This window comes from Pseudophryne corroboree, chromosome 3 (assembly GCF_028390025.1).
Source record: "Pseudophryne corroboree isolate aPseCor3 chromosome 3, aPseCor3.hap2, whole genome shotgun sequence".
NCBI classification, from domain to species: Eukaryota; Metazoa; Chordata; class Amphibia; order Anura; family Myobatrachidae; genus Pseudophryne; species Pseudophryne corroboree.
The window spans coordinates 471,588,210-471,602,788 of NC_086446.1; the positions used below are offsets into that span (position 1 = coordinate 471,588,210).

General features: G+C 43.8%; 1 protein-coding gene and 1 long non-coding RNA gene across 2 annotated transcripts in view; one reads left to right on the top strand and one right to left on the bottom strand.

The window, feature by feature from the left end:
* The window catches only part of FAM20A (FAM20A golgi associated secretory pathway pseudokinase), a 165,773-nt gene that overhangs the window by 125,352 nt on the left and 25,842 nt on the right, over positions 1–14,579 (top strand). Inside the window, exons 4-7 of the mRNA XM_063960775.1 lie at positions 4,010–4,088; positions 4,742–4,834; positions 9,136–9,251; positions 10,659–10,839. Coding sequence (XP_063816845.1) covers positions 4,010–4,088; positions 4,742–4,834; positions 9,136–9,251; positions 10,659–10,839 — 469 coding nt within the window. The remainder of the gene's footprint in view (positions 1–4,009; positions 4,089–4,741; positions 4,835–9,135; positions 9,252–10,658; positions 10,840–14,579) is intronic.
* Positions 4,760–14,579, bottom strand: part of LOC135056053 (uncharacterized) — a 32,165-nt gene continuing 22,345 nt past the window's right edge. Inside the window, exons 3-5 of the long non-coding RNA XR_010243871.1 lie at positions 12,386–12,467; positions 6,012–6,104; positions 4,760–4,841 (exon numbers count right to left, since the gene is read on the bottom strand). This is a non-coding gene — a long non-coding RNA (uncharacterized LOC135056053). The remainder of the gene's footprint in view (positions 4,842–6,011; positions 6,105–12,385; positions 12,468–14,579) is intronic.

Here is a 14,579-nt window from a genome sequence, read left to right on the forward strand (position 1 = left end):
AGGAGCCAGTGCACACCACCTGATCCTAAAGCTTTTATTATTGTGCCCTGTCTCCTGCGGAGCCGCTATATCCCCATGGTCCTGACGGAGTCCCCAGCATCCACTAGGACGTCAGAGAAATCACTTAACCCCTTTCTGAGGGAGTTCAAGTTCAAAATGGAGTCTCTAAGGGCAGTGATATCAGGTCTGGAGGAGGGGGAATTCCTAGTATTCATGGATATCAAGGATGCATACCTCCACATTTCGATTTGGCTGCCGCATCAAGCTTATTTTCGATTCGCAATGTTGGACTGTCACTTTCAGTTCCAGGCCCTCCCATTCGGCCTCTCCACAGCACCGAGGGTATTCACCAAGGTGATGGCGGAAATGATGATTCTCCTCCGCAGACAGGGGGTGAACATAATTCCGTATCTGGATGCTTTGCTGATAAAGGCATCGTCCAAGGAGAAGCTGTTAGGTCCATAGCACTCACGACCCAGCTTCTCAGGGAACATGGTTGGATCCTGAATCTTCCAAAATCGCATTTGGAACGAACCAGGCAGTTGCCTTTTCTGGGAATGATCCTCGACACGGAGGTGCAGAGGGTGTTTCTCCCAGAGGAAAAGTCGTTGATGATTCAAACGATGGTCCGGGATGTCCTGAAGCCAGCCCGGGTGTGAGTTCATCAGGGCATTTGCCTTCTGGGGAAGATGGTGGCCTCTTACGAGGCTCTGCAGTACGGGAGGTTTCACCCTCGGCCCTTCCAACTGGATCTCCTGGACAAATGGTCGGGATCCCATCTATACATGCACCAGAGAATTTGACCGTCGGCAAAGGCCAGGATTTCACTCATCTGGTGGCTGCAATTACCTCACCTTCTGGAGGGCCGCAGGTTTGGGATTCAGGACTGGATCCTTCTAACCACGGATGAAAGTCTCCGGGGCGCAGTCACTCAAGGGGAAACCTTCCAAGGAAGGTGGTCAAGTCTGGAAGCCGGCCTGCTGATAAACATTCTGGAACTAAGAGCCGTCTACAACGGTAGTCTCCAAGCGGCCCATCTTCTCAGAAATCGGGCCATTCAAGTGCAGTCGGACAATGTGACAACAGTGGCTTACATAAACAGACAGGGCGGAACGAAGAGCAGAGCTGCAATGGTAGAGGTAACAAGAATCATCCTCTGGGCAGAAAAGCACGCGTTGGCGCCTTCAGCAATCTTCATTCCGGGAGTAGACGTGGACGCGGACTTCTTCAGTAGATACAATCTCCATCCAGGGGAGTGGGGTCTCCATCCGGAGGTGTTTAAGGAGGTACCAGATCTTTGGGTGTACCCCAGATCGACATGATGGCCTCTCGTCTCAACAAGAAGCTTCGGCGGTATTGTTCCAGGTCGAGCGACCCGCAAGCAGTGGCGGTGGACGCCCTAGCGACTCCGTGGGTGTTCCAGTCGGTGTACGCGTTTGCTCCACTTCCACTCATCCCAAGAGTTCTAAAGCTCATAAGGAGAACAAGGGTTCAAGTGATCCTCATTGCTCCAGACTGGCCAAGAAGGGCTTGGTTCGCGGATCTTCTGGTTCTACTGTAAGAAGAGCCAAGGCCTCTTCCTCTTCGGGAGGACCTGCTGCAGCAGGGCCGTTCACCTATCAAGACTTACCGCAGCTACGTTTTACGGCATGGAGGTTGAACGCCTGATACTAGCTCAGAAGGGCATTCCGAACAAGGTTATTCCTACCGTGATACAGGCTAGGAAAGGAGTAACGTCTAAACATTACCATTGAATTTGGAAAAAATATGTATCTTGATGTAAGTCCAAGAAATTTCATGCGGTGGAGTTTCAACTGGGACGGTTTCTCCTGTTCCTACAAGCTGTTGTGGATATGGGCCTGAAGTTGGGATCTGTGAAGGTCCAGATTTCGGCCCTATACATTTTCTTCCAGAAACAATTGGCTGCCCTCCCTGAGGTTCAGACCTTTTTGAAGGGAGTTCTGCACATCCAACCTCCCTTTGTATCGCCTACGGCGCCTTGTGACCTTAACGTGGTGTTGCAGTTCCTCCAATCGGACTGGTTTGAGCCCCTACAGGAGGTTGAGGTCAAATTTCTTACATGGAAGGCTGTCACATTGTTGCCTTTAGCTTCTGCTAGACGTGTGTTGGAGTTGGGGGCTTTGTCCTGTAAAAACCCATACTTGATCTTCCACGAACATAGAGCTGAGCTCCAGAAATGTCAGCAGTTTCTTCTGAAGGTTGTGTCGGCATTTCATATCAACCAACCTATTGTGGTGCCAGTGGCTACTGGTACCACTGGTCTCTGCCTCGCCTCCTCCCTGGTCAGCAAGTACCATTTTCACATTCAGGATTTCTCCTGAGCTGCTCCTACCAGCCTTTTTGCATGCCCTTATTCTAGCTCACCACCCCTCTAGCTACCTCTGTAGTCCCTGTCCTCTTCCATGTGTCCACATGCATGCCTTATAGATTGCAAAAGCTTGTATGAGCAGGGCCCTCTTTGCTTTGTTTTTTCTATATAACTGCATTCTATAATGTTTTTGCTATGTGAAGTTATATACTGCCTGTATTAGTCTATACTTGTGTATCCTGATGTCAATGGTATCCCCTTTTTGTATGGCACTATGTAACTTTTGTGCCTAATAAATAAAGGATAATAATAATAATTTGACTGCATATGCATTTGTTTATGCCACCTTTATATACAGTAAAGGGGGGATATACAAAAGTATATAAGTGCTGATGAGGACTAAGGGGCAAATGTATTAACAAAACACTTCTCACTGATGTTACAGTTTCTGCTGCACCATTGTCCATAGTGAAGCAGGAAGCAATAGCGCAGGAATGTATAATATTAATACAGTATGTCAGTCGCTGGAGTAAAGGAGAGAAAACGCACCTCTCCGGTGATTCCTGTGTATGTAAATGTTCCTAGGTGGCCCAGTTTTTCATGTGTGAGATTAGGGGAATCACATGATATTAATTCGTCCTGAATGGTACATGTGCAACGAAGTCCAGCGGTATGACATATATGTAACCATAGCGCCATCCTCAGATGGAACTATGGGCCCGATTCATGTTTGTCTGGAATTGTAATTCCGTCTAATTAAAATTCTAATGCAGCAGGAGGCATCTGTAGGAGAGAGACATCTCCTGATAGCGAGGATCTGAGTGTTGTGTCTGAGGACGCAGTCTTCTGATCGCCATCAGGACGATTTGTGATGGTTACAGGCACCGGCCAGCCTGCGTAAACTGAGACATACTCAGGCTGGCTGTAGGATCCGGACACTAGGGTCTAGGAAGTCTATGTCTGATGATGCAGACCCTGGACCCGTTATGTTGCTCCACAAATGCCGCAGCATGTCAATCATTCTGTGGCTGACAGGGTAGTTGTGAGCGACATTGCAGGACCGGCTCTGCACATGTGCAAACGTATCTTGCGACCACGCAAACCCCCAAACATAGTTTGCATACTAATATGAATCAGGCTCTTTGTGTTAGTGGACAAGTGTCTCAGCTTTTTGACACTTAGTAAGTGTCATCATGCCTTTCCACCATAGCTGACTATGGGGGAGATGTACTAAGCAGTGAAAAGAGTGGGGAAGTGAGCCAGTGGAGAAGTTGCCCCACTATCCCCGATCCCATGTCTTATGCGTAAAAACGAACTCTAATTGGATGGCGCCATTTTTAACGGACAAAATTGCATCGGGCTAATAGGATACCCCCCGATGACGGCAAAGTTATTAACAGAAACCAAAGGCACCGCTTCCATGGACTGCCTTTTGTTACATTTTGGAGAAGCAGTAATCAACCTTTTTATTACTATGAAAATGCAGAAAAAGGATCTATCGCTACTTAATACATTTGCCCCTAAATTCGCACTATCCTTCCCCTTCCCTCATTTTCATTATAGTTCATTGTGTGTCTTTTTGTAAGTTGCATTTTTATACAAATGATTTGTACAGAACATGTACTTGTGATGTACAGTGATAACAGTAATTGGTAAAGTCAGACTTTATCTCTGTCACAGTTGTGAAGCCGAGTGGGACTCACTTGAAACTGATAATGCGATTTGAGGACTTTGGGAAAGCCATGTTGAAGCCTATGAGGTATGTGGGAAGTTCTGATCTGAGGATAGGTGTTGGTGAGAAGGAGTTGTATTGATTCTTTTACCTTTTTTATACTTTATATTTGTATGCAATTTTATTGTGAGTACAGTTCATTAAATGTTAGCAGCTTTGTACAAGGCGCTGCTGTTTGTATAATCACCTTCAGTTTATTTTCGCAATATACTGGTAAGAGGGTTGGGAACCACAAAATGTGAAGGCCCACATTCTGGCCAATTTCTCAGTATTTGGCAGGCCAAATGTAGTGTTAGACCTGACGCTAGGAAGTGAAACCTGGTTCCCACATACAAGTGACACAAGACGCTATCCAGGCAGTGAGCACTGGGACAAAGAGATAATCCTACAGGGCATAATGAATTCACAAAGCCTTTATGGAATGACAGAATTGTAACATGATTTGACCTGCATAGTAAGGACCTGTCCATGCAAAACTCCTGACCAAGAAAAAATAAATTTATGCTGTAGTAGACAAATAAATCCACTAGCGCTTCCTCTCTTACGTTGGGATAGATTCCTCCTACCCAGAATTGTAATAGTCATGACAACAGTAATAAATTGGACAAAACAGGTAACTAGTCTCTTCTCTGTTCTTTTCTGGGCTGTATCTACTCATGTATCATCCAATCCCTCATAAGACAGAGCCGAGAAGAACAAACCCAAGAAGACGTCTTCTATTTTGTGGACTACCAGAGACACAATGCTGAGATCGCTGCCTTCCACTTAGACCGGTAAGTCCTATAGGATTCCAAAATGTAATTAAAATAAGATGTCATTGAAATTATTGTCACTTTTACTGTACAGAAGAAAAAGTTCTTATTTAGGTAGTAGAGCCTTTGTCTATTTGACATAAATGTGCAATGGATGACACCATTGTGTTCTGTAAGAGAACCCCCACCAACACCTCTTCCCCAGTAAGATCACTTGTCTTAAGGAAGCCTCTGCCAGATACACCTACAGCATTGGTGAGCGCAGCATGTTTCATTAGGGGGTCACAGCCTGGAGAATGTCTAGCATTATTTTCTTGTCATCAGTCTCCCCTCACATCATCATGTCCTCCCAATCTCCCCTCTCATCATCATGTTCCCCCATCAATTCTCACAACTCCGTCACTTACCTATGACCATATTATGCCACACAGTAGTAGTTTATACAATACATATACAGCTGACAGCAATGCTCCGTCCTCATCCCGGAATAGGGATAATTAGGGCGTGAAGTGAAGTGTGTGTATGTGGGGGAACGCCACTGCATCCTGTAACTCACTGTCAGCCTATCATTTTGCTGACAAGCACAGAAACAGTATCCGACCCCCCAGAATCTATGTAACCAGGCCTATGACTTACAGCATATATTTAGCAGATTTCATATTTAGAACTGTCAGATGTCCTGCTCTGAAGTGTCCCCATTCTTCTATGTTCAATGTAGGCCTACTTATTGCTACTAAAGGCCCCCATCCACTAGTGCGATATGGCCTGTTTTTATGCGATTGAGACAAATTGCTGAGATGGATTGCATGAAAAGTGTCACATTGCATGTCCTTTTCATGCAGTTACGATGCGAGGCGTGCTCCGGTGTGTCTCCAATCGCAGATCACACGGGCTGCACGTTAGATTTATCTCAATAACATAAATATAGGTTTAATAACGTTAGATCGCATGAGATAAATCACATGTAAAAAATACACTCAAGTAGCAAGTCGCAATCGCAGGGCTCCCGGGAAGCTCCCAGCCAGATTGCAGGAAAAATGGATCCAACTCATTGCTGAGATAAAACTCCCTAGTGAGTGGGGGCCTTAAGATAAATTCGAGTCTTGTTGGGTAGTTTAGTAAAAAAAAAAAATATTATGTTGTTAACTTGTTGAACAGATTGGGATAAATACAGAACTCTCCAGTAATGTATAATTACCTGTGTATTAGGACATCCTCTGAGCCGTTCCGGGATAATAGTTGTGGCATTGCCGTGTTGCCAAAGACCTGCGACCAGTGGTGTTTTTCTGATCTATCGGATAGAAAATGGATAGTCGTACATACAATGCTGTGAGGGAAGTGCGGGCAGGCACCAAGTAAAATGTCTGCACCAAAGTCAGTACAGTGAACTAATACTGTCACAAAGTCCACACTTGCACTGCCCCTAATAGGGAGAGATTACTGGTGAAGGGGAGATGGTAAGTAGGAATGGGTGCCCTTAAAACATGTTCCCTCCCCTGGACAAATCACAGGTATATTACACAGTGAATATTGTACATGTGAGGAGCATTCCCTAGCATTAATAATCTGCTGCCCTGATGTTCCCCATCGGTTCTGAATAATACTGTGAAATCCTCTTTTCCCACCACACCCTTCTCCACATTCCATACATGTACAAGATGTGGCCCATACAGCCACGTTCTCGTAATATCCTACAGCCATCAGCAAGTGATCACTGTGTAGAGCAGGCTCGGGGAGATGGAATGAAGTTTGTTTTAGATAGAAACCAAAAACAATTCCTCCAGGATATCCTGGTGATACTGAACAGCCTCCATTATTTCTTGTTTTTGCTGCAGAACCTCAGAAGTGAGGATTCTTTTTTTGGTTTTAAAGATCTGTTTATTTTGTTTTGTTAAACAAGTAGGGAAAAGGATTACAGACAGATGTCAAAAACATCAAAAAAAAAGAACATTCAATGGTTGTACAACAATAAATTAAAAGACCATACATGCATATATATTCAGTGGTAAAGAAATCCGTCTAGGAAACAAAACATTAGTCCCCATTCAAATGATGGTCTTACAGTACCACAAATAAAATCAAGAAGTAATCATAAAAAAGGTAGAGAGGCACCATTGCAGTGTAACTGATACATAGCCAATCATGGCCAGGCAGAGGATCAGGTCGTGATCAACGATTATACATAAAGACATCCAAGCCTAGAGCTTACTTAAAACATATTCAAGTGAGGATTCTTTAAGGGACAGTATACTGAAAATGATTTTACTAGCAAATACCCATTGTTTAAATAATACAGAAATCAAAATAAGATAAAGCTACTTTGCAAATTGTCTTCAAATTGTACATGTGTCCTCATATATAAGTCAGGGAGAACATACTGAAAAACTGTTTAACTTTGAGTGGGTCACTTTTTCTACACTGATTAGTGAAATATATATATATATATATATATATATATATATATATATATATTTTTTTTTTTTTTTTTGTGTATTAAACAGTGTTACTCCTGAGATGATTCATTCTTAGATAGTATCTTTGTATCACAATCAATCTGCCATTATATGTTATCATTTGTCCAATTGGTGACACAGAAACATTCTACGCTCTTAATAGAAGTTCAAGTATTGACCCATAGTGAAAGGTGAATCTATGACTTAGGCTGAGGCCACACATAGCGTCCAAGCGGGTCCCGCTGAACGGGACTCGCTTGGCCGGGAAGGGGGTTTTGTGCTCACAAGGATCCTGTTCTGCGGGATGCCGCAGAACAGGATTCAGTCAGTGACACCCGGGAGTTCATAGAACACAGGGGGTCATTCCGAGTTGATCGCACGTACCAACTTTTTGCTGCTCGTGCGATCAACTAGACACCGCCTATGGGGGAGTGTGTTTTAGCATAGCAGGGCTGTGATCGCTTGTGCAACCCTGCTATGCTAAAAAAGTTTTGTGTGAAACAGGACTAGCCCGCAGTTACTTACCCTGTGCGATGGATCCAGCGATGAAGGTCCCGGAATTGACGTCAGACATCCGCCCTCCAAACGCCTGGACACACCTGCGTTCGCTGCTCCACTCCCAGAAAATGGTCAGTTGACGCCCCGGAACACCTTCTGCCTGTCACTCTTCTTGCGATCGCGGCAGCGATCACTTTCTTTGTTAATACTGTCGTTGCCCAGCGACAGCCGTCGCTGGGCAACAACGCGCGTGCGCATTGCAGCCGGCGCACATGCGCAGAACCGACCCGTTCGCACCGCTGCGACAAACAGCAGCGTGCGAACGGGTCGGAATGACCCCCACAGTGCAGCACAGCCGCACTATGTGAACACGTATATTGAAATGTATGTGTTCACACTGAAATCCCGTCGTCCTGCCATCCGGGACTGCAGCACATGTGTGGGCGCCTGCATGTGCACTCTCCTTCTGGCCAAGCTTGACCGCTATGTGTGGCCGTAGCCTAAATCAGTAGCCAGATTACCAGCCATCAATTATATTATTGTTTTTATTGTAATTGCGCTAGGAGGAAGAAACTATCATTCATTCTGGGGGGTTTTGTGTTTTTCCTACTGACTTACTACATAGGGCAACAAGTTCAAGTTATGGTTCACGTATCAAAATATCCTCAGAGGTTGGTATCAGTAATAATACATTAATTAAACTAGACAGTGCTGAAGAAGGGAAATAGAGTTCTAAGGGGGTAATTCAGACCTGATCACTAGCAAGTGATTTTTACACTGCTGTGATCAGATAGTCGCCGCCCACAGGAGAGTGTATTTTAGCTGTGTAAGTGTGCGAACGCATGTGTAGCAGAGCTGTACAAACAGATTTTGTGCAGTCTCTGCGCAGCCCAGGACTATCTCACCCGCTGCAATCACTTCAGCCTGTCCAGGACCGGAATTGATGTCAAGAACCCTCCCTGAAAACGCATGGACACCTCTGCATTTTTCCAGACACTGCCTGAAAACGGTCAGTTTTCACCCACAAACGCCCTCTTCTGTCAATCGTCTTACGATTGCCCGTGTGAACGGATCCGTCGCACAAACCCATCGCTGAGCGGCGATCCGCTTTTTACCCGTGCGACGCGACTGCGCATTGCGGTGCATTCGCAGTTTGGACCTGATCAATTTTCAAAGCACGTTTTAGTGAATTTCTAACTAGCCAGGTTTTCTGGATAGCCTTGTAGATTAGTTAATACATTTAATAGTAAACAATTGACCGTGCAGTTGAACAGTCTTTGCTGTGGGAAAGACCTGTCCATATTATCCAGTGCTGATACTGGTTCCTCCAATGTTACCCATCTCACGTATATGTCTTTTTCTGTGTTGTAGGATCCTGGATTTCCGGCGTGTTCCTCCTGTCGCTGGACGGCTTGTGAATGTAACAAGAGAAATCCTGGAAGTGACCAGCAACACAGAACTACAGAGTGTTTTCTTTGTGTCTCCAGGTATTGCTGTTGTTCAAGGACTTGTCTTTACAACAGGATATATGAACAGAGATCGAGATGTATCGAGCCTTATCCTTTGTACACACTAAAACAATGTTCCCATCCAATTCAACGGGCAATGGGACCCAGCATTGGCAAGTGCATATACACCGGCATGATGCCACGATGTAGGATGCCATGCTGCATTCGGCAGCTTGGCATCGTACACAATATCTTCTGGTTGGCTATGCAGCACAGTCGACCGGAAGATATGTGACCGCGAGAGTGCGCAAATCCGCGAGAGTGCACAAATCGGGCATACACACTGAACGATTTGGCCAGAAGTTACATATTGGTCCGAGATCATTCTAGTGTGTAACAAGCCTTAGAGAGAGAGAGAAACTGGAGACGTTTTCCAAAGCAGCCAAATAGATTCTAGGTGCCATTTTATAGGCTGTGCTAGATAGATGACAGAAACTAATTGGTTGCTTTAGGCAACTTCTTCACTTTATCTCTCTCCAAAGCTTGATACATCTCCCCCTCTGAATGCCTTGGTTACTTAATATCTTTTCATCATTGTGTATATTTCTTAACCTTTAAATTCCAAAGTGCTCCAATATACCAATTATACATCAAGCATTATAAGTTGTACTACAGATGGTTCACTGTATAGCTATTTTTATTTTTCAAGTCTATTGCCCTTTTTCCACACTCCTATTGCGAGTGCCGCTGTATGTTTATGTGAGGCGGTAGACAGACTGATCACACATTCTAGTCGTGTAAATACAAGGATGGCCCCTGTCAATGTATTTAAATGAGCGAGGAGACAGGCTCATTAGAGATTTCAGTAGTGTAAAATGAATGATGGTTGACGTACGGTGATTAGAACAGCTCCTTTCTGTAATTAGCGCAGTCATTTAGACACGTCTGATTTGACAATTTGCAGCCAGCAGTTGATTTTATTTGGAGAATGAAGAGTCGCATTAATCGGAGTCAGGTAGTGTTTGATGGACACTTCATGCCATGCCAAATAACAAACAGACTGTGTGTGGTGCAGCTGCTGATACACAACGATTTGGGCTTTATATTTCAATATACAAAAGGTTCTCCGGAGAGAAAATAAGACGAGGCTCCTACTGACCTTAGAGGGGTACAAAAGCTTGGTGGTACCACCACCTTCTTAGGTACAAGTTGTCACACCAAGGCTTATTATAATTGAGGAGTTCTGTGTATACAGTGGCTGTTGTATTCCACATGAAGACTCCTTGAGCAAATTATCCAGCACAAAGCTTCTAGGTTAACCATCGTTAATGATTCTCACCCACAAGAAGGCCACCCCCAGAAGACTGGTTCAGTGTTCACATCTACAAATGTAGTTCTTCATGTAAATCTGTGTTGTGACTGTCATTTTATTTATTTTTTTCTCAGCGCAAAATGTGTGTTTTTTTGCAAAGTGTTTGTACATGTGTAAGACGGAGTATGCAGTTTGTGGAAACCCCCACATGTTAGAGGCCTCCTTTGCTGTGTTCCTGCCATCTTTGACCTTTGCACCCCGTCTCTCTGTTCCGAATCCCTGGATAAGATCCTACACCTTCACTGGAAAAGAGGAGTAAGTATTGCATTGTATGCTCCAACCTGCCTAAACATAGGTGCTACTATTACAGCATCCAAAAGAGAAAATACTAGCAATAACTTTTTCTCATAGATATTGTTTATGGACAGGTGCTTTTCACTGTTATATATGTACAATCCGGTTCCGGTATGAATGGTCGACCATGTTATGGTCGACAGTCATTAGGTCGACCACTATTGGTCGACATTGACATGGTCGACATGGACACACGGTCGACACATGAAAATGGTCGACACATGAAAGGTCGACACATGAAAAGGTCGACATGAGTTTTTTTACTTTTTTTTGGTGTTGTTTTTTGCGTAAAGTGACTGGGAACCCCAATTAGTGCACCGCTTCGCTCGCCATGCTTCGGGCATGGTGCCTTCGCTCCGCTACCGCTTCGCTCGGAACAGATTACCGTTCCAATCGTAGTCCACGTGGATCGTAAAGTATGGAAAAGTTCCCCAAAAGAAAAAAAAGTTAAAAAACTCATGTTGACCTTTTCATGTGTCGACCTTTCATGTGTCGACCATTTTCATGGGTCGACCATGTGTCCATGTCAATGTCGACCAATAGTGGTCGACCTAATGACTGTCGACCATAACATGGTCGACCATGTGAACGGATACCGTACAATCCAACCACTGGCCAACTATGTTCTATAGACAGGAACTACAACAGTGACATCTGGAGGCTAGAAGATGGTATTACAGATAAAATTAAAAAATATGCATTTATTTTTCACATCTTACAACAGTCATACTTGGATCATACTATCTCTTTAACAATATGTGTTATGTTATATGAGCTTAGTATTAGGCACCATCTGCAGATAAACTCAGTCACTCTTCTCTGTGTATGCAGACAGATTTAAGCCAGATCCCACAATTCTCAGCTTGAGTCTCAGAGTCCAACGCAACGTCCACCAGCCAGATGCTGCGGCCAGGACTTAACAGTGTTCACTGCTGCTTTTAACCCCTTGTTGAACTTGCAAATACAGTTCAACCTTATTTTCAATATATTGAAAATGACAACCATACGCTGCAGCTTAGTACAGTAACACATGAACAAGAAGTAACAAGGATGTCTGCATACCCTCCAACATTTTATACATAAAAATCGGTACAAATTTGAAAAGGGGGCATGGCCACGCTCCTTTTCCTATACTTTCAATGGAAGTTTAGGGAGCCAAAAATCGGTACAGACCATAAAAAAAAAGGTACTGTACCTGCCAAAAAGGTACAGTGGAGGGTATGTGTCTGCAGCCAGTTCAGTTACAACATTTCTTACTAACTAAAGATGGTGAAAGTGATATTTTCAGCAAGTAGTTTCCTGTTTAGTTGCTCGGTTACAGTGCGCCCAATCTGCAGTTCTTCTAATCTTTTCATTGGCCTGTGCACTCCAAAATGCTGTCTGCTCCTTGGGGTCCCCAAAGATTTCAACACAAGGTCTCCATAATATTTAGCTTCATGTATCCACCCTCTTTAGCAGCCAGACTGTAATTATAAAACCACACTGTTTATCTGATATGATGACTTACATCACACACTCCCCTTCCAGTTAACTTGCATCACATCCTCCCCTCCAGAAATTGTGTCTGTAAAGAGTTGAATACTTCAGACCTGAGGAAAGATTAATAAAAAAGAAACCAATGTTGAGAAATAATGACAACGAAGTCTGGTTTATTAACCAGTCTCTTACATGGGCCTTGATGTTATGAGATCAGTGTGAGGTGAGGTAAACAATATAGTCACTATCCAAACGCAATCTGACCACAAAAGAGTAATATTGTGCAATATCCAATCATTTTACTTCAGTGTAACCTGGTAATAGAAAACCATCTGTAGCAAATATAAACTATTTATTGCTATTGTACCCGGTGCTGGAATGCCATATCCTGCCTCTTTTCCTCAATCAGTATGTACCAGTGATGGGGAACCTTGACACTCCAGCTGTTGAACTACAATTCCCAGCATGCTGCTACTTTGCTATTTGGCCATGCTAAAACTGTAGCAGGGCATGCTGGTATGTGTAGTTCAACAACAGCTGGAGTGCCAAGGTTCCCCATCACTGGTATATACTGTTCTCTAATACAAGAATTGAGGGGTACAGGGAGTGAACACTTTTGTATGGGGGTTAGTTTCCGGGCTGCCTTCCCTGTCCAGTGGTGAAAGGGTTTCCCAACTTGTTGTTTTTCAAAATACAGGAAAAAATAATCTCAGTGGCCAATTTTCCACTGTCATTTATACAAAACATCTGGATTGTAAGACGCAGGAACCCGAGGGTGGGGAAATTACATTCATGGAGCCGCAGAGTCACTGACTTTTCATTGTTTGATAGTTTAACACAATTATCTCTTCTGAAAGTTCACTGCAGTATTCCTAGACATCATGCTGCCAGCATGGCGCCATCAAGTGGTACAACAGGGGTATAACTGTGTGTCAGCACCCAGATTGGTGCATTAGGGCGGGTGTGGTATAACAGATAGACAGTGTCTAGTTAGACAGTCAATAGGTAGACACCACAGGTTAGACAGTCAAAAGGTCGACAGGGTCAAAAGGTCGACATGAAAATGGTCGACATAAAAAAAGATAGACAACTTTTTTTTTGCATTTTTGGGGTTTGTGTGGATAGTTTTGTCATCTGGGATCCCCAGTTGTAGAAAGGCATACCCTCGCCAGGCTTCGGGCTCGGTGGCTCGCTCCGCTCGTCACAACGTTTATAACCATCTCTATGCTGACATGGATAGAGAAGGAATGAAATAGCCAAAAACATGTAAAATAAAAAACCCTGTGTCTACCTTTTTTTCATGTCAACCTTTTGACCCTGTGGACCTAATGTCTGTCTAACATATGGTGTCTATCTATTGACTGTGTAACTAGACAGTTTCTATCTATCATCCGGATACCCACCAGGGCTAGATTACAGGCTAATGTGCATCTTTAGAGACTTGTACAGTGTTTTGGAGCAACTTTTAGATGTTTTCTGTATTTTAATGGAAAGTTTTGCTAATATTTGTATAGTGAAGCAAAGCCACCATGGCTGTCCTCTGTTCTACTGAGAACAGTGTTCATGTAACTTTGGGCCTGATTCTGATTTGGGAAGAAAGTAAGAAAGAGCAAGTAACTGCACTTCAGTAAAGCCATGTTGCACTGTCCTAACTCAAATCTCTATGGCTGTGTGAAAATAAAGCTTCCCAGTATTTGTGGGCTACATGCAGGAGTAGCCAGTATTTACGCTGCATGCAATTTTTTTTTATGTACTTGTTCCCCTTGCAACATGGTTTGTCCAGGTGCAGAGTTACTTTTCTTTATTCCCAAATCAGAATCAGGCCCTATATTCCTAAGGTATAAATGCAACTATGCAAATAAGATTGTAACTTTTATTTAAAAAATCGAACTGTTTCTCTTCTGGTAAAAAAATAATTACAATACACAGCAGCAACCTTATCTGAATGTAACTGCAGTATGCAGCAACCCATTCACCCCAAACCCATTTCAGTACACAGCAGTTCTCTGAGGCTGATTCAGAGTTGTACGTCATTACACAGCCGCTTCCTTGCAGTACAGCTAATATGCAAACGCAGCAGGAGGCATGTGATGTAAATAGGCGCCTCCTGTCTGCTTGCGTGATCCGCTGTTTGTCTCAAGATGCACCATCTCACTCTGTGTGACCATCGGTCATCTGAGTAACCTTCAGGTGACTCAGAGTTCCGTCACATGGCCACAGCAGAG